General features: G+C 39.6%; 1 protein-coding gene across 2 annotated transcripts in view; it reads left to right on the forward strand.

The window, feature by feature from the left end:
- Nucleotides 1-20,957, forward strand: part of astn2 (astrotactin 2) — a gene marked incomplete at both ends in the record, with an annotated part of 239,834 nt that overhangs the window by 214,768 nt on the left and 4,109 nt on the right. For both annotated transcript variants that reach the window (XM_083983273.1, XM_083983274.1), the window contains 2 exons: nt 10,110-10,251; nt 20,703-20,803. In XM_083983273.1, the coding sequence (XP_083839399.1) occupies nt 10,110-10,251; nt 20,703-20,803 (243 nt within the window). The remainder of the gene's footprint in view (nt 1-10,109; nt 10,252-20,702; nt 20,804-20,957) is intronic.

Below are 20,957 nucleotides of genomic sequence, written 5' to 3' on the forward strand. Positions count from 1 at the left end.
CAGGGTTTATAGAGAGACACAAACACCAAACAACCTGGAAATATCCAAGGAGCAACCCACCTGTGCATGGAGGCACAGGCTTCTTATAGTCTGAATATGGTCTGATAAGATACAAGATACTGTTGGGTGGTTGGATTGTATTGCTTTACATTTAAAAGTTCTTACCCATAGAATATTAAATTAATCTTTTAACCTAAGACATCACTTTAATCGTTCTATGAAAAAAAAAAAGGATTCAATTGCATTTTTCATTTTACCATTTGAAATGCCACACAGTGTGACAGGACAACAATCTAAATCTAGCAAAGTATTATCAGAAACTATGAAGCCCTACCTCACCCTTTTTTTTTTATAGGTGAACAGACTATGAGAACTGGCCTATAACCACAGACCAAGGCTTTTATTGTATATCCAATGCTTTATTATACATAAGCTTTGCCATAACATACTCCAAGTTACAATCCTGACTGACTGCCATCACGTAGAGTGACCACCACACAACACCTATGCCAGCCAGTGCACAGAGTTAAAGTGGTTGCACTTTAAGAGATGGGCAACACAACTCCTAGCGTTTGTACCACAGAGCCAGCTGAATCCATCAGAGCCCACCAATCTTGCGGTACAGCAGGTGGAGGATGGCAGTGCACATCAACCAGTCAATACAGTGCAGCATCACAGTAAGACACAAGCCAACAGCCCGTCAACACCCAGAGGTTTATTCTTAGTGCCAAGTCCAGACCCAGGGGGAGACATAGCCACAGTCAAAAGAGCTAGGGGCAGTAAAAACAGACCACACACGGGTCACATCAAAATAGTAGACATGTACCCAGGGGGCCATTAGTCTGTGACGAACCACCACACCTGACCCAATTCCTTGTTATGCAGAGCCGTTTTCTTGTCAAAGAGCTGAGGCAACCCTGGAATGTCCAGCACTTAAAACAGACAGGACATTGACCATGTTGCCACATAGCAAAAGTAAGATGAGGCTTGGGAAGATGAGAATTATTCAATACATTCACAACAATTTAATGAGAAAAAAATTGAAGTCATATTTGATTCATCTGTCAGTTTGATCATCAACAAGGAGATCTATATTTGCCACTTGTAGCTATTGTCCCTCAGTTATGACCTAATTTCACCTTCTTCCTCCAATATCATCAGTCTACAGAGCTGCAGAAATATTATTGTACTGTGTGTGATTGACAGGTTGACAGTGAAATTAAACATCAAATTTGTCCCAGGGGATAATGAAATAATTAATACATTCATTTTTGGCATTATATCTGCTTAACCTGTTTTCATTCAGACCAATATGTTACTTTAGTTTCTAATATCACATCTTATGTTTGATTATACCATGGCCTGGGTGAAAACTCAATTATTATTAGCTGGAAGGAAGTTGATTAATTTCAGATAACTGTCTGAAATTAATCAGACAGTTATCTGACGTAATACTCTTATTACTCCCGCAAATGAACGAGTTATCAAGATGCAAGTGTTCCACTGAGCTGTCCATTGTGTTTCTTGCTGCTCAACAACAACATACATATCTCATAAGTCAGTACTTTCGGGAAATGTTTTGTGAATAGTTTGTGTAAGGAACAAATTAATAAGGGAATTGGAAGATTGGTGTTGAAGTGCATCGGATACTCACTTTGGGAGGCCTGGCCATGGTTGGCAATCTGTCACTTCCTGAACCTAAATCTAAATTCCCACAAGAGGGTCTGTCTGTTGTGTTTATATATTTTGAATACCACACTCCACTTTTCCTCTGTGGCCACCACCAGGTTGATTTTTGCAGCTTTGTGAAATGCATCTCAATTTACATTGCCATGGGATTTGATACATATATTCATGTCTCCGTCCACTCTTTTTTTGACAGGAGCTTACATGTTCGCATGTTATACATTTCGTTCTTATCTTTATCAGTATGGTAATGTTGGCAATAAACTTTGACTTTACTTAAGACAACTTGACATTATGGCTCATAGAAACAGAAAACAAGTGGACAGCTGCTTTGTTTCGACAGCTGCTTTGTTTCGCCGCTACGCTGATGATATTCTGTTCTGCTCCTCAGATAGGTTAGGATAAGAAAATATACCAAGAACATCTGCCCAATGTACTGACTGCATACAACATTCAACATATATTTTCATGCAACAAAAATATTTTATCATAGCTAATATGATGTTGATCTGTTGAATGATACACTAAAGCGATAAAGAAAGCACTTCCAGAAATGTGGATGAACTTTCATCTTACTTTTATTTTACTTTAGAATGACACTGTCATCCTGAAAACTAATTTTATTTGCATATTTTTTGCTATATCATTTTTTTTTAATTCATTTAACTAAATGTGAATAGCAGCATGATTGTTTTTTGCAAAGTACAGGTAGGTGTTTTGTTCAGAATTATTGCAGCATTTTGTTCCTGCTTTACTTGAGTGAAGCTTCACTCTTCAGATAAAACTCCCTCCTGTCAGGTAAAAAAAAAAGAAAAGAAAAAGAAGCTGCCGGCAGTTCAGTGTATATCAAAGATGACACATGGCACAGTCTACATCCAGGCCAGCACAGGGAGGCTCGATGACCTGATACAAAGGACTTGTTACACACACATTGTAATGGCAAGGACAGTTCAAGTTGAGTTTATGTGTGTGTGTGCTGTGCGTGTGTGTAAGGGTGATACAGAATGCGCTTGAGTACATGACACAATGCTGCTTCAGAGTGCATAACATTTCAGTCTATTTTAGCTTTCTGTCTCAAACAATGAAAAAAAAGTGTTTTCATAAATAAATGATGTATCTTTCTGCCAGCACAATGTCTCTAGAGGGTTGTCCAAAAGGATGTCCCTCTACCTGATTAGAAAAACTTGGACAATTCTATGCAACTCAGCCTGCATGGAGAAATCTGTTTCCCACAGTGCTTTGTTGCCTCCTCGTATCTCCTTTGGATTTTATTAGTAAAATTCCCTCATCTCAACTGGAAGACTCTCTCAAACATAAGCACTTAAATGTGTGTCTTGTTTTTGTTTTTACCCTGAGTTTCCTGCCCTAGGTGGCACTGTGTGACACAAGCTTCCATGTTACTCTCCTCTATTTATATATACATATACCTGTGTAATGTCTACTCTGTGTGTGCGTGTGTTAGAGTGAGAGGAAGGGAGGAAGGTGACGTTGCGTAGGCTCTGTGTGGGGAGTTGAGGCTTGAGTGCTGACAGTTTAACAGAAGAGGCCCCTAGCAAGTTTGGCAGGCCACAGGAAATATAAAGCTTGTGATTTGTTTGTTAATATAAAGCTTGTGTTTTGTTTGTTTAAAAAGACTCCACTGTGATATTTGAGAAAGAGTGAAAGGTGAACATGTAAGAATAAATAGAGACTAGCCCATACCCACATGGTGATATACCCATGTTGATCATTTAATGAAAAAAATTTAACAAAAAAAATGTTATCATCATAACATAATTTCCAAACAAACTTAAAACATTTTGAATTATTTGAAATCTTTTTGAGGTGCTAAGATTTAAATATTAGGCATTTTGTATTTTCTCAAAACCAAAACCAACTACTTCTATTTGACAAAGAAAGACATTCTCAACAGCATTACAGCCAATATATTGTTATAGTAATAAAAAGGACATTGTACTACTGTATTTTTAACCTTTAATTATTCACTGACACATGTAAACTTAAAGTTAACAGCTCTGGAAAGGAAAGAAAAAGGTAATTAATACATTAAACTGTACTACACTGAGCTCATAGCTAAGAAAGTGAATAAACAGTGGTTTACTGCAGTGATTTTGTTGTTCTGCCACTTTCCCTCAAATTTCCTCTTTGGGCAGTTAAAAAAAAGCCCTAATGTGTGAACCCACTGACCTTGAGGATTTACACGCACACTCTCTCTCTCTCTCTCTCTCTCTCTCTCTCTCTCTCTCTCTCTCTCTCTCTCTCTCCCCCTTACACACACACACAGTCTCTCTCACTCTCTCACACACACACAGACATGGCTAATGGCTGAGGCAATTACACTGTGCCTGAATTCAGTACTGTAATTGAAATGATATGTCAGGGATAACAGTATAGCAAAGTCTGGCTTCCAACATCAGACGAAATGCCACCGCGCCACCATGCACACACCCGTCTCTACATCCAGCCACACAAGGGCAAATGAGGGGAGCGTGTGTTGTGCTTGTGTATGTCTGCCTGCATGTAATTGTCCATATACACATGCACTGTTTGTTGCACATTTTGCATTGTAAACTTGAACTTTCTGTTCACTTTTTTCCCGCCTAAAGCTTCTGCTACAACCCATATACTATCCATGAAGGAAGGGCCTCCTCTTGAATTTCCCCTCCTGTGCCCAGCCCCATCCCCTCCTTTTTTTGTTTTGTTATGTGCCAAGGTTTTCTGAGAGGGGTTTTCCTTGTCTTCATAGAAACTGGGTCAGTCTGGGTCGCTGTTGTGGTCCAGAAAAGCCCTTTGAGACACTGTATATGACATCGGTCTGTGCAAATAAACTGAATTTGACTTGTTTGCAACTACATCATAGTTATGAGGCCTGTGTGTGTTTGAATCAGAGAGGTTCTCTGTGTTCGCTGTCGGTCAGCCCGTCTCGTCGTGTTCCCATGATTTGCTATTATTTGTTCCCCCTTTCTGCTTACTAAAAAGGTCACCTGGCATTTACCATCGCCATGTAAGCTGGAGAACACGCAAAATGGCTTTTACCGTAATAGAATTTTCGGGGGCCTTAATTTTTGCCAGCTGCGTGCTGGTTTGGCTTTGGTATTGACAGAAATGTTGACGGACCTCAGGCCTACCCATGAGGAGCCCCTCACAAGGGTAGAACCATAAATGCTGCTTCTGGGTGGGTTTTAATGTCTTATTCTACAGTTAATGCAGGGGATGTTTGTGTAGCATTACCTAATACTAGATTGGTATGCAAGCACTTAAAGGCTACCACCGTGGAGGCAGAGCATGATTGAAAGTTCTCACTAGAGTGCATGTGTGCCAACATGTGTGCCAGTGGCTTCTAAAAAATCACTTCCAGTGTTGCAGGTGAGTCATACAACCATTTTGTCATGGTCCTGAGTTTCGTTCTGCTCATTCACCCCTTTCTTCATTCAGTCCAGTTGTTTGTGTATCTATGTTCCAGTTCTGCAGCCATTTGAGGCCCTGCCACAGACACTCTGCGGTGTGTGTTTTAGCAAATTACCTTGGTTAATGTCAAGCCTATGTGCTGCTGATTCATAAATTACTGTTAAGAAATGAGTGTTACTGGAATTTCCCCTCTCTCTACATTGAATCAAGCAGCAGCTTGATTAGGAAAGATACAGGGTGAGACCACGGCCATGTGCTCAAAGCTCAAAGTCAAGCTTTAAAAGATTAACACATAGTTTTTGTCGAGTTCAAATGTTTCTGAGAATGAATTTGGACTTGTGTTCAAGGTTCTGCAAGATCAGACACCAGAATCCGCCTTCTAGTTTGATCACTTCTGAGCAAATAAATGACTCCTCATAAATTATGTTTGCTTTCCTTTGTAATAGTTACACGCAGGGAGCAGTATTTCCAGATACCTTTCACCACTCTCCAGCAGCCAGCCCAGTCTGACAGTGTTCTTATGTAGGATCAGTCTACAACTTCAGTAGCTTCCCATTGTATTTGATGACTCTTAAATCATCAGGGCCATTGACATTACTTATTCTTTGACCTCTGTTTGGTTTACTTAAGCCTCATTTCACATAGAAACAGCTGTTATTAATCTGCTTTATTTGATTGTCATTATTCATAATTATTTGCATCTTGCCAGGTAAAAGGTATACACAGAAAAGCCCTATATTAGCCCCTGTACTGTGTGCACATGGTAGTACATTGTGTACCCCACCAAACCTACATACTGGCCTTATATTTATGTAATTGTATAACAGTTTATAGCTTTCAGATGGCTCTGTTTAAAACTGGGTTTGACCCATGGAATGTGTGGGTAACGTGTTCTAGGTAAGGATATATGATTATTAAGAAGAAGTAAAAGAAGAAGTAAAACACACACACTGTGCTCTCCTGCTGAGTCCTTAAATTGATAATTATACAGTAAGACACTCAAGAGCCACAAAAGACTATACCAAAGACATTTGTCTTTTGTTTAGTCTTCCACATGGATCAAACTAACTGAGGCACTTCCCTGTGCCGTCAGTGACATAAATGGTACACTGTACATGTAACGTCCAATTATGACACATTGCCTCATGTCGCTAAGCTCGTGCTCATGTCTCTCCATTAAGGCCCGGGAGAAAGAACATATTTTTTTACTGCTCATACACATGGATTTTGTCATGTCTAGTGTTGGTTTTGGACTCCAACTGTTAAGAAACAATGCTGCAAATTAGTTACAGTATAACACTATAATCAGCACATTTGATAATTGCATATTCAGTGCTTTGTTCGCCTTTAATAAATCAGTGACTCATACATTTACAGCAACAATTTATCATTAACTGTTTTTGATTTTCCTAGATTTATGACCACTATGGGATGTTAAATTAGGTTCGCCTCATAATCTCCTCCTCACTCTTTTCTCTTTATGGTCTCTTTGTATATTTTTGTTGTTCATCCAGGGATTTTCTGGGGACAAGTGCATATATGTCATTGTATGTTTGTTCATTTGTCTAAAGGCTACATTGTCAATGTGGCTATAAAACATAAAAAAGAAAAACCTGTGAGCCAGCAATGATCAATATCTAGCCAATACATCAGCAAGGTTCACTCTTGGTGAGCACAATATGCTGTATAAGTATGAGTCAGTAGATCTGCCATTTGAATTTTGCAAGTCAGGGTTATGTTGTAATCACATAGAGTGGCAAGAAGAGTGACGTGAACCCTTTGGAATAACCCGGTGTCCTTTATACAGAGCTAATACTATGTGCTTAAGCTAATGTCACAGAAACAATTATAATATTTAATGTCTTTATTGAACACAGCCATTCACAGTGCTGGTGGAATACGTAAGTATGCCCCTTCATGACTCAGCACGCCTGCTTTGGTGGGAATAACCTGAAACAGGTGGTCAATAGCAATTTTGGATTATTCTTTGTATGGATTGTTTTGTTTGGTAGATTGACAGGGTTATTGTCCCACCACACCTCTACTGAACTTCAAATGGACAGCCATCCTTACATTTTCCTGGAGGGCAACTTGATATACTTCAAAATCTATCCCCATCTCTATAATGTGTAACTGTGCTGGCCAAAAGGAAGCAATGCCCAAAATCACAATGCTTCCTTCAATGCGCTTCATTCATTCTGAATTGTGTGTTTTGAGTTTCTTAGCTGGGAAGCCACAGAACTGAATCATCTTCATTCATCTAATTGTGGACTGATGAGACTCTCTGAGATGACTCAGCAACACTTTTAAACTTTATGCAAATGTGCAACCCTTGATCCTGAGTCTTTTGAGATATCTTCTCTACAAGGCAAGTTTCACATCAGCAGATGGGAATAACAAATATCAATTTTTCAAGTTTAACAAATATCATGGTTTTTGTAAATGAGCCTAACAATAACCCACGCCTCTCCCATTTTATTAACTCCTGACTATAATTAGCTTTTGTTGATGCCATTAGCAAAGGGGTTCACATAGGTTTTCCAGCCTGCTCTGTGAGTTTTTCAGTGATATTTTCAATATGAACATGAATAGCACAACAATTCAGTGGTCAACACAGATTTTGTTGTTGTTCATAATTGCAACTTGGATGAAAATCTGACAATGTTTTGCAAACATTTACACATAAAAGGAGATCATTTCAAAGGGTTCACTTACTGTTACTTGCCAGTCTACATCATCTCACCCCTACTTAAACACTCACAGGTGATTGCTCCAGAACCATACTGTAGTCACGCATCGGCTGCATGATTTATTCTGATTATCAAAACATACATTGACATCATATCTCCCTCTCACCACATCCAAAATCATAAAACATCAGAGCACTTGCCATCCCTTTTCCCTTTCTGTCTCATTGTTTGTCTCTTGACTTATTCCTGTCTCCTTAACTCCTTTTAGTTTTTGGTCTGTACTAGATTTAGAACAGTTTTCATACTTACTTGGCTTCAATACATTCCTATAGCATCTTGCAATGAAAATTGGTAGAATAGCCTTGAAGGGGCATGATGAACACAGGCTGGATCAGGTCAATTGTCAATCTTTAATAGACTGTTACCAATTATTTCAGCAGTAGATAAAGTGGACTGCTTACTGTAATTTATTATTCCACCAAACGTTGGTGTTAACATGCTTAGCTCACTAAATTCACTAATTGCAAGAAAAATAAGAGTAGGAACACGTCTATGTTGCCCATGGTTTTCAGACACACATTATTTGATATTAGTTTCAGTTTAATATAACTGCTGAGTACCAGGAGCCTGCTGTACAGTTAGAGCCCATGAAGGGCGGGAGGGTTAAACATCAAAAAGTCAGCATTGACTTTCTGATGTTAAACCAATACCTACAGTACCACAACCCATTGTTTAACCAATACCACAATATTTCTCTAATCTTATCCAAGTACTTTTAGCTTTTAGTTGTCTAAACATATCAATGAAAACATTATCCATGTGTCAGTTTATACAAGCTCACAAAACAAATGACACATGTAATCAGTGTTTTACATGTATGTTCCCACTTGATGCCTAGCACACTGTATTTTCTCTGTTGCAAGTATTAAACATTATTTCTTATAGACAAAGTTGTATATATTATGAATTATCCATCTGTTTTTAAGTTTTTCCATATACACATGTGTTAAAAGCAAACACAAAGCAGATTGCTACAATGAAAGACAGTTTGTTAAATTGATCTAAAAAATAAAATAAAATTTCAGAAGGATCAAAGCCAGTGAAACATATGAAGGGCAGATCGGTTCCATAAATAATAATGTTGAAAACCTGCATTGAATGTGAAAGGTTTTCACTGTAATGGAAGAAACTGAAGCAATACCAAAACAGTACGATCTCAACATATACAGACTTATTTATGATTAATCTGTTGAAAATGGGCAAAACTGATATTGACAAGCTCTTTTGCAGAGCCTAGGCCAGTTTTAACATCAGATTAAATCAGTCCAATTGAAGAATCATGTTTCAGAGGGTAAAACCTTCGAAAGTAAAAACACTACAGGAAAAACAGTACAGGAATGTGTTTAAGGGGAAACCTCCTATACACAGAGCTCTTTCTGTGAAAAGGTCAAATCATTCATTCGTGCAGTTCTTTTTCCTCTCTTCTGCAACCTTTTCTTACCATCCCCATGTGCCCTACCAGCCAGACTTACTCCCTGTGTTTATAAGTTGGCCCATGTATCATAAGCTAAAACTAAGCTGCCCTTTAGCTCATCTAGAAATAGTTGGAAATCCAACCGTTTGAGAGCTTTTAAACTATTTTGACAGCTCCCTCTTTTTTCCATCACCCCCATGAGCACTGGAAACTGGCGGCATGTATGTGTGTGCCTAAATGAACAAGTGTGCGTCGCTCGCCTTTCCCGTAAGCTGACATGAAAGATATTTCACAACTTGTGAAGTAGTGTTTTGTGAGACACAAGGGTTCTCAGTGAGATATCACTGTAACAGTACCATGTGCCCATAAAGGAAAGAAAATCTGTTTTCTTACAGTTCTATAACGTGGTGTGTATTGGTTGCTTCCAATAAAACATCATATTTAATTTTGCCCCAGGCTTGGTGCTGGCGAAATGGGTCCCACCAGACCGGGCAGAGGTGAAACTCATAACACCAGAGTCAAATGACACAATCATTGATAAGGAAAAAGCTGCTTTACCCAATGTAGAAATTCATTCATGACTAAGCTCATATTGTGAGCTATTGTTTTTCTCTGTTGAAACATGTGGTGGAACAAAAACATGTGGCATTGCTTTGTTTAACTATGAAACAATAGATGAAAGATATCGTTGAAAGATAAGTTTGCCTTTTTCCCCCCTTTCTGGTAAAAAAGTATGACAGATGGTAAATCAGTACAAATATTTCCAAAGAAATCTTTTTTGTAAGATTTTATTTTGTTTCTTTCACTCTGTTCATTTCACCCTTTCTTCTTTCCTTTCTATTTCATACCAGGTGAGGTTCTGAGCTTGATGGATGATCTGTTCTCTGGTTTGGGTTCATCCTGTGTTGTTGCCGGGAGGAGAAGTGGAGACCATCCTCACTCTGTGCTATATTCAGTGGTCTTCAAGTGCCTGGAACCTGACAGTCTCTACAAGTAAGTCTAAAGTATAATGCCCCATGCAAAGAGTCAAAAGAGTAACCCATCTGTTGTGGCTGATATCATCTTGTGTTGTGTTGCATTGGTGCTGTGATGTCCCCATTTATATTCCAATCCCAATGGGTGTGCATGGACTTTAAAATCATTAACATTATGTGTCGCAAGTAAAAGTCTAAACTGAGATTTCCAGACGTCTGTAGTCAGCAATGGAGAAACTAAAGTCTAATAATTACAGTAGGCACAAAAGTAGAATCACACTCCTGGATAGGGGTAGGGTGCCATCCTTTTCCAGATTAACGAGCATGAGAGGCATTTGGTACTGTAGATGTGTAAACACTCAAGAATTGACTCAATTTAGTGTTGTGGTGAGGAAAACACATTTTCTCATTTCCCCACTTTTAAGTCTGGTCGTTTCATCAGGTATAAATGCATTTGATTTCCAATGTGGTCCGACAATGTATCTTACAAATTAGTTCTGACAGAACAGCCCTTAGGAGTAGGCAGCTTTGGGTTTACTTGGAGGAAAAGCTTGCCTGACTTGACCTCCATCAGTACTATGTGGTGGTGGTTTGTCATTGGGCTTCTGGGCTACTCATGTGCATGTGTTACAAGAACATCAACATTTTCAAACATCCATGATCGCCTTTGTAGTTGTAGTAAAACCTATGGTTTGGTTAGCCCAGGGGATTCCATGATCAGTGGTCAGGTTTTAGGAAGCCTGAAGTACTGCAGCTTCTGTGGTCACAGAAGCAAACGTATGGAAGGAGTTTGGGGAGGCCCTATAGGGGGACCTTTGTTTGGTTTCATAGAGGTTATGGCAAACCATGACACAATTCAGGAAGCAGAGGCAGGGCCTTACCAAGGCTGCGGCAGAGGAGAACTGCTGACCTTGACTTGAGGAACTCCAGAAGTCTTGCCAGTGTTTTTTGATGGACGTAGGCATGGGGGCCTGACCTGTAGTGGTTAAGTGCTAGAGATATAATTTGGCAGACTCAGTTATGCAACCCATCAGTGTTTTATGGAGGATGGGGACAATGTCTTCCAACTGGAAGAAGAGCAGGGTGTCTTAGGGTGTGCTCCAGTTATCAAGGGATCATCAAATTGGTCACACAAGTTTTTTTTTCTGTTGCAATGTGGGACATGTTAAAACATTTTTGATATTTTCTAATGAACTTGCTGCTTACCTGTATGTTGATGGATTGTTTAAAATTTAAAATAGGAAGTCATCAGAAAACACTTAACTGTGCCAAGGCTGCACAATCCCATTCTTTTGCATATCCGGCTCACGTAAGCGACATTGTTCTTGGTCTTGGATTGGAATAATTGTTGCAACCCGACTTTCTCTGACCACAATTCTATGAGTTTAGTGTTTCCCATAACTATACGTATAAAGACAATTCACATCATTAAACATTATGTTGTGGCCATGTTTTTGCATCTTATCCCAACACGAATGACTGGGCAAATATCAACAAAACCACATCCTCCCCTGGGTGCCTTACAATTCCCACTGCAAATGTTATTTTGTTTCAGGGGGTGAATTTTGTTACCTACTCCTGAGAAACAGCTGGGTCCAGTTAACTAGGGAAGTGTACTTAATCTCAACATGGTGGAAGTGGTGGATGCCTCCTTTTTTATGTTGTATTTGGTCAGAGAAAAACATAGTTTCAATGAATACAGCAGTGGCGTAGCCAGAAAAAAGACATTGGGTGTGCACCTGCAAAGACTGGGTGTGCCAAATTTATTTTCAACAAACTGAGCGTTACACCTCCATAAATATTCAAAAGAATTCCAACATTATATGTTGTGTGCGTTCTCATCAGTAATAACAAACCATGTGTTATTCGCTCTCAACAAGCCATAGGCCTTTAACTAGCATCAGACACAGACTGCACATAATGTAACAGTGGCATCATGGCAAGCCTGTATCTTCTAATCTGCAACGCTGAGTAAAAAAAAACTGCTTAGTAACTGCTCTTATAGTCAACAGGTCTAAACATTCACACATATGATGTGCTCAAATAAATCAATAACAAAGTCATACAAAAACACACTTTTGCGTGTCTGGTTAGCGCGCACACAATAGGTGATCTACTAAGAGTAACACACTAAATGACAACACGCGCAAACCGCAGTATTTAAATGAGGGTTTTGCGCGTAATCGTTTCCGCCATGGAGAGTGTGGACAGAGAGCTGCATGGATACAAACGCAGAATAAAAATTTGATCCGACGCATTAATAGAGAGAGGGACAAATAAACATATTGTGGAGCTGCAGCATAATAAACGTGGGAGATTATCTATGAGAAAGTTAAAATGTGGTTGGTAAAACAAGAAGAGAAGAGATGAAGTGAAGAGAAGATGGGGAGATATAGGCCTATGCGGCAAAGAACAAAAGAAGATTTTAGTTTGTAATAAAACCTCAGCAAACGAGGGAGAGCTGCTCTGATCAGTGTTGAGCAGCAGCTGAGCAGGTAACTGGGAGACCTGCTGTCATTCATTGAGCTGGAGCTGCGCACTATGGCACAGAGCTCAGGTGGGACACTCAGGCCACTCGGATCTAAACGCGCTGACCAGAGAGATCACGGACGGAGTGAAGGCGGCGGTGACGTCTCTCAGCCCCGGTCCCAGAGCTGAGCAGCCAGGTACTGGAGAGGGAGGAGAGGAGAGGAGCGCACTGGACGAGAGAGGTGCGGCGTGCGTAACGGCGCTTAAATGACTTTGATCGCATGATCAACAAAGCTATTTAACCACCTGAACACAACTACTGGGCTCATCATTCATCACATATGATTATGTAACAGCCTGATGGTTTTATATCGCAAAGCAGAAGAGGACAACGATATCGCTGCTTTCCTGTGCGCACTGCGCAGCTCTCAATTTAAAGGGCAAGACGGCGTGGCCTGGCCTTGAACTCGTTAATTATTCCATTAGTCCAGTTTCTCCGCAACGCATCACCTGACGGCAATTTTTACAAATGTATTAACTGATCGATAACATGTTAGTAGCTATAGACTATAACAAAAACAAAAAATGCCTCAAATTTTTGGGTGTGCCAGCTTCCTCTGTGGGTGGCACTGGCACACCCTGGCACACCCGTGGCTACGCCAGTGGAATACAGGAAGACCTCTGTTAAAAGACTATAAAACAAAAAACCAAGTGACCATGTATGTACTGTATGTAGGCCTATGTGTAGAACATACAGACTTTGCCTGTTTAATATTATTCTCAACTCTCTTGGATTTTGATCTTTCTTGGTGGGTTGACAACATTACAATGAAATGTGTTTCTGATAATTTATCATTATTAAAATAAAGCCTCAAAATTCACCATAAAGCAGCTGAAGAATCTTGTCTCTTACAAGTTGTCTCAACAGCAATTGAAAAGTTGGCATTAAGTATTGGTTTTATAGGACTGCACTGTAATGATCAAACTTTAAAAGGAACATTTCAGACTAGAAATATATGTATCCTAGAACATCTTGAAATAAAATTTCAAGAGCACCAACAATGGATGACTCAGACAGGCCCCAGATGTTGTTGTGGCTGTCAATGAGTCTTCTCTCTCTTTTCTCTCTCAGGATTTGTTAAGGGTCTTACATTTATAATGACTTTCCCTTGGCCTTGGTTTGTTTTGGGAAACTCCATGTGTCCCTTGGAAAAAAAACATCCATGATTTAAAGCTGTGAGAAACCTCATTTAGTGTCCTACTTAATCTATTTGTACTGCAGATATACCTGTACATAAAGTACTAGTAAAAGGTACAACTTAAAAGCTGTAGTAGTTTAATATGGCTTTTCCAAAGGAGTCCAAATAAAGTAAATTTTCCCGCCACATTTAACCCTAATGAGTGACCAAAAGGAGAATTTAATTTATTGTGACAAACACTGAAAGACGAATACAAAAAGGAAAACATAGGTGATGGAATAAATGTAATACAAGATCAGAGCCGTGATGATCTGGAAGTTGATTTAAAAAATAAAAAATTAGGACAACAACATCTATTTTGTTAGAATTCCTAATGAGTTTCCTAAAGGCTTTGACAGTGGATGAAGAATAGTGGGGGAATAACTATTAGGTTAATCTGTCAAGTTCAGGCTTGCACTAGCAAAAACCTGCAACAAGAGCCTCATTTCCAACTTTGTAGCAGTGTTATCTTTGTTTAGGCATTCTCCACAGTGTTGTTTTTCTCTGATAAGAGCAGAATTTACGTCGGAATTACGTCTGAGAGCACATCTGTTTGCAGCCAACTCTGCTTGTCTTAATCAAGGGGCTGATAAGACCTCCACTGGTATTGGGTTTACACTTGATCATTACCAAGACTGCTATGGCCCTAATGTTGCCCCAGCGAGCTATAGTGCCGCTTGCTCTATGAAAAGTTACACACCCCATTTCAAAGGGCTGAATTTTTAGAAAATAATCAGCACTTACCAATATACTAGATATAAGCCAAAAACATCAAATGTTAAAAACAGCTTGTGCTGAACCAGATTTGCCACCTCTAGAGAATATCACCACAGATGTCAATATACTTATCGGCATATCAAACTTTCAGCACGTTCACCAAACAAAAACTTTTAATGTTAGTGTTGAGTTTTTGCATCTAGACAGGTAAATGGGCTTTCCAGACAGCGGTCAGTGAATAATGAATACAGAAAAAGTACAGCTATAAATAAAAACAAGAAGAAATACACACACACAGGTACATTAACCCCCCTATCACTTGCCAGATTATATTCTAAAAGCCAATAGTTGTTTGAATAAAAGCTTCAGTGATATTATAGGGATCCATTAGATTGATGTTGTCCTCCTTCCTGTTTATTTTTAATGACAGTTTGTTATACTATATACAGCACAAGAATCACGCCTTGGCTGTCTGCATCACTTGTCAGACCCTGAATCTTCCCTGAATTGTCTCAGTCCCAGCTGCCCTGTATCTTCCTGATTGCTCCTCAGCTGCTTCTAATTGCTCTAGACTATTTAAGGCCGTGTCTCCAGGCACCCGGTTTGTCTCAATTCCTTTGCCATGTTTTTGCCAGCCTAAACGCCTCGATTCATGCTTCATTGCATTTCTTCCCCTCTTATATCTTTTATTTGTGTGTTAGCAGCTTTTTTACCAGTTTACTCAGCCATCCTTTGCCTGTCTGTTTTTTTTTTATGTATGGCTTAACCAGCTTTCATCAGTCTCAAGCAAGAACACACACACACATTTTCCTAATTCTGAACTGCAGATGTTATTGCACAAATGTGGGATTTGACATTTCTCAACAAATGACTAAAACTGTGGTACTGTAACAGCAGTTGTGATAACAGTGTGTCTTGTCACAGCACTGCTAGCACTTGAAGTGATTTGTTGTAGAATCGAGGGTGTTTAAACCCCACAGTCCACCCACACGTGTTTTCATTTGTGTTGCCTGATTAGGGCTCTACTCACAAACTTGGGTTGATTGACATCTAACTCACACTCATGCACGTGTTACAGTGGGACAGTTTACCCTGTTTATGACTTCATAGCCATAGGTGCATTGCTCCACCCAGCTTCAACCTGAGCGCAGGCCCAATCAGCAGGAGTAATTGAAAACACATGCATGGGTGCACAGGTCCTGCAACGGCAGCTTCTAACAGGTTAAGAGCTGATGACTGGCCTGAGACAGGAGGTGGGCCCTTACCTGGACCCCTGTGAGCTCGACGAGATGTTCCTTCTCTTGACTTGACTGACTCTTGAGTGGTGGAAGCTGTGCCCAGCTTATTCTGGTGCGCTGCCAACCATTCACTGACAGCTCTCAGCTCGGCATTGGTTTGAGGTCATTTAGATAAACAGAGAAACTAAACCGAAATACTTAAGTTGTTATTCATTGTCCATCAGTCTTAGCAAAAACGGGTCTCTCATTACTTTTTTCAGTACTCAGCAAACAGCAAACACACTGTAATTTTCTCATTCCTGCTTCTTGTTTCTTGTTGTTTTGTTTCTTTTGAAAGGCTTAAATGAGATAAAGACCACTTTTTTTGTTGTTGTTGTTTTTTATGTTATGCAACCAATAACTTAGCACAATGACAACCAAGTGACCATGGCAACCTGTAGGTTCATCATTAAGGACAGACAGGTCTTAGCTTGGAGAACTTCAAATTAGCTGGTGGTTAGTGTCTGTCTAATAGGCAGGTTCACAATCAAAAGAATAGCATTTCCATTAAAACCAAATGTGCATGCATTGTAATGTATGCATGTTTTACTTGATTATTGTAACATCTGAATATTATTTAGCAGATCCTTGTTCATCCAACACAGTGATCGCGTTGACTCTGAAATTACATCTGAGGTCTTGTTGAGATGATGGTCGATCCCATTTTCTGAATCCTCCACAAATATGAAGTATTTAGAAATTGAATTCAATATTGTCATCACCACTGGATTATATTGTCTGATCAAATATTTCAAATTCACAATGCATGGCAAGGGAATTTTATTTAGGCCTGTTGCACCAGCATGATGCCACTTAGATCTGAGGATTTCAAAGTCATCAGATGCTGTAAGCTGCCATGGATTCTTCAGGCAGCGAGAGACAATTCTATGTGGCTTTGAATGATTTGCGGACTGGCTCAACTGATGTGTGTCCAAATGCTGATGTCATGGAAAAGGCATCCCCCTACTGCCCTGGCTTCTCTCCGCATGCCAAAAATACTGTCCTAATTGATCCTCTCTCACTCTCACTTTCTCTCGTTCCTCCCCTCGTGCCTCTGTCTGTCTCGGAGCTTTCTGTCTTGTCATCTCTTGTTCAGCCATCTCTCCACTGTCTCATTAAATTAGAGGACAATGGTTACTTTAATGGCAACATTGTTAATTTACACAAACATTAATCTGCCATTTGTCCACTTCATTGTTTGCTGAGCTTTCAAAACTATGGCACACGGACAAAACCGAGCCGCTTCCAAAGGATCCATGTGCAGCCAGACAGCCTTGGAATAGAAGTGAGAGACGGGGAATTAGAAAAGGGAGGGGGGGGGGGACGGAGCTAAGCTATATGCAAGCAATGTAGATGGAGGCATGGAGACAATGGGAAGCGTATAAGTGTGGGTGGGTGGCCCGTGTGCAACCGTGTGGGTGTGTGTGTGTTGCCAGTCCTGTTACTTGATGTTTTGACATTCTCATGGCAGTCCAGGCCGTGCCTGGTTCCTTTGTTCTCCCAGGCAATCTTCATCATCACTGAGTGCCTGTACAGAGGAGCTCACTCTGTCCATCTGGACCCCCATAACCACTACTATCAGTGTCTATGAGTGTAATCTATAATAGTGTGAAGATCTGCTACGCTGGCCAAGATTCCTATTGTTGTTTTTTTGTTTTTGTTCTTTTTAACATGACGGTGATAAAAAAAAAAAATCTCGATACATTCTTCTGTAGAACGTCAGATTTCTTTTCATGATAGGCATGTCATCCATCTTTTACCGAACCAAAATTCAGATCTCCCAAAGCTGTCTCTGAGAGGCTTAACCTCCTGGCAGCAACAGCTTTATTACTGTACATAACAATCTAGTAATTGCTGTAGAGGCTATGAAAGGGGAAACAGTACCTGCCATTGATGCCAACCAATTAAACCACCAAAAACTGCAATAAAAGTCTGGCATGATCGCATCCTGGTACCTAAACAAGACTTTTAACAAATTGCCTTGATGAAGCACCGGCCTCATCATCCCCCTGCCTGGCTCCCCTCTCCCACCTCATTGTATCCATCTGCACGTTATGTGGCCACATAATTTAAACAGTGTGACTGTTACATGCTGGCATTGTTTTGCTGGGCAGAGGAGCTGGCGAGGCCTGTGCGCCTTTTGTGAGGTTCTTTTGGGAATACCACATCCACCCTGTTGAATAACAAGACCAGACAAACTATGTGAGCAATGTCCAAACAGGTCATGTTACAAACAAAACAATCGTTTGACAGCATTGGGACAGCTCTCAAAAGACATTACATTTAAAAAAAAAAATGAGAGAGGAAAAAAATGCAAATGGGTTTAGAGAGAAAGACAACTTTTGTAACAACAAATACCCTAATGTCTTTATTTTCATGTATTTTGAAAAGTATTTAGCATTGGAATGCCATCTGAGTTGTTCATTTTGTCTTGCTGTGTTTTGTGGTTTCCTTTTTGTCATTCTGTTGTTTTTACAGTGGTAACTCTGTGGAAATACTGCCCAAAAAAAGCTTACAGTTTTTCATAACCAGTTACAACCATTTCTCAATCCTTAATTCACTTTTTCAAAACTTCGCTTGCAGTAAGAAAAACAGTGCATGTGGTCCAGAGAATTTTCCTTTTTATAATTATGTGTGTGCGTATTATTTTATTATTTATTTATTTTTATATATTTATTATATTTATATATATTTTTTAAACATTCTCCTCCACCATGTTGCATTATTTACAGTGTATATACAGTACTGTATTACACGCAAATATGAATCAGAAGTAAAAATGGTTTGAACAATGGACAGTAAACAACACTGGTTACGCTTTGCAGGCAGCTGCTGTAAAGCAGCATCAGTGCCACTGTCTGTAAATAAGATCAAACAGTAACAGTTCCATAGGGCGTCCTGAACACCAACACAGTTTTTTGTGTTCAGGTATTCTGATGACACGTCTGCTTGTGGAGTTCGATGAAGCAATATTAGAAATGTTTGAGGTCACCAGACCATATATTAACCTTGACAAAGCTGTAATTTGTCTCACCTGTAACAAAAAAAAGAACACAAGAAATAAAACAAATTCAACAACAAGAGCTACAGGAGATGTCAATCAAGCATAGTCTATACACACCCATTAGCTAATCTGGCCAATTAATTAGCCAAAATGATTAAAATCGCTTGTCCCCACTTGTTGCCTGGGAACTACTGAGAGCCAATAAATAGACCAGTAAATGTCATCTAAACACTTTGGTAGTGAAGGGATTTTTTTGTAAGCTAACTGGCTACTTGCTCTGACTTCATATTGTCTGTATGAGCATTCATCTTCCTATTTTACTCTCCTTCAGAAACTCAAGTCAGGTATAAATTCAACAAAATGTCAGACTTGGGCTTTAATCCGTTGAGAGGCTAACCTCTGTGTCCTGATGAAAAATGAACTAGCATAGCTACAACACCAGAATCCTGAAGCAGCTAAATGGAATCTAGCCATCATTTTCATTTCCGCCTGTATCCAGTGGATAAAGTTGTCTACGACATAGACTAGTTGCCCGAGTGTGGTTCAGCAGTTAGCTTTGTCACACCGTTAGCCACAGCCAAGTTAAGAAAAAAAAATGCAGCCATCATCAAACCAGTTTCAGCAAAAAGACATGAGTATGACAGCCTCTCTCACACTATCTCTCCATGATGCTGCAACAATATTGATGGTTTAATCTATGCCTCTTTTTTTCAGATTCAATATGACTGTTTCTCTTTGTACTTTTTTCATATTCAGAAGTAGGCTACACAGATTGGCATTTTCAAAAGGACATGTAAAGGTCATTCGTTTTCTATTCCGAGCTGTGCGTTACATTTCCTCATTGTGTCTTATCTCCGATTGCAGTGTCTTGAACTGTTGGCTGTGGTATCTTATCGGGGTCCAGAGTGGTCCTGAAGTCTGTCATGGAACCAAAAAAATTCTGATGTTTGACATTTTCAGAGAGGGGAACTTTGTCCTCATAAAGTTCTTGGAGTCAAGTCAGATGCCCCTTTACTCCTCTCTACTGTGCTACTGGCTGTGTTCATTTTCAGATATAATTAAATCCCTCAGCCCCTGGATCCTTATTCAAAAGACATTTCCTGTCAAAGTGTGATCATCTCTTCTCTTTATCTCCTCAAGCTTGTTTATCCTTAAAAGCTAAAATTTTGTACCTCAACATGTGTGCGTCAACATGCTGTTGCCAAGGGAAATGTTGCAAACTCCCAGACACTTGACAGGCTGTATCAGTGGAGTTTAGCTATATCAATGTTTGCTTATTTATTGACTTTTTTTCAGTCTCACAGTTTAATAGATGGTAGCTAGTTTAGATAGCACAGGAAGCATTTATCTTTTTCTCACTGTGATAACATCATGGCATGTTCTGACTTCTTGTTTAATGTCTTTTTATTGACTGTGGTATTCACATGTTCACTGATGCAGAACAGGTCTTTTTTATTTCTTACAGTGCCTTCTCTTTGTCCTCTGTCTACCATCTTGTTAAAGCTTTGTGACCTTCTTTTTTTCCCTCTATTTCACTCAGTCAAGCAAGTTGACTTGTTTTTGTGTGCTCTACTGGTTGATGCAGTGAGGAATTCATTATGTTTGGCTTCTGCAAGTGGTTGTAACTAGTTGGAGCTCTAAGTGTCTTGTTCAACGGTACACTGGTAATAGCTTTCAAGCTTTTTCTGACTATTTCCCACGCACTTTTGCCATGTTGGTCAGAAATAATACATTTTATCTTCTGTTGATTTTCTGTCGTCTTCAGGTTCACTCTGAATGCAGTGGATAGCCGAGGAGGTCACTCTGAGTCAAGCTTTGTCTCAGTACGAACATCCTGTCCAATGGTGGATGACAGCCGAGCAGAAGGTACTCTGTCCTTTTTCTTTTAGCAACTCCACCTTCTTCAACTTATAAGAAATATTTTCTCCATTTGCACCTGTGCATTGAATCTGTCTGTGGCAAAATTAAACACTAAACAAAGTGTTGTCTTACTTTTCACATAATTGCAATAACTTAAGGT

Source organism: Trachurus trachurus (genome assembly GCF_905171665.1).
Source record: "Trachurus trachurus genome assembly, chromosome: 12".
Classification (NCBI taxonomy): Eukaryota; Metazoa; Chordata; class Actinopteri; order Carangiformes; family Carangidae; genus Trachurus; species Trachurus trachurus.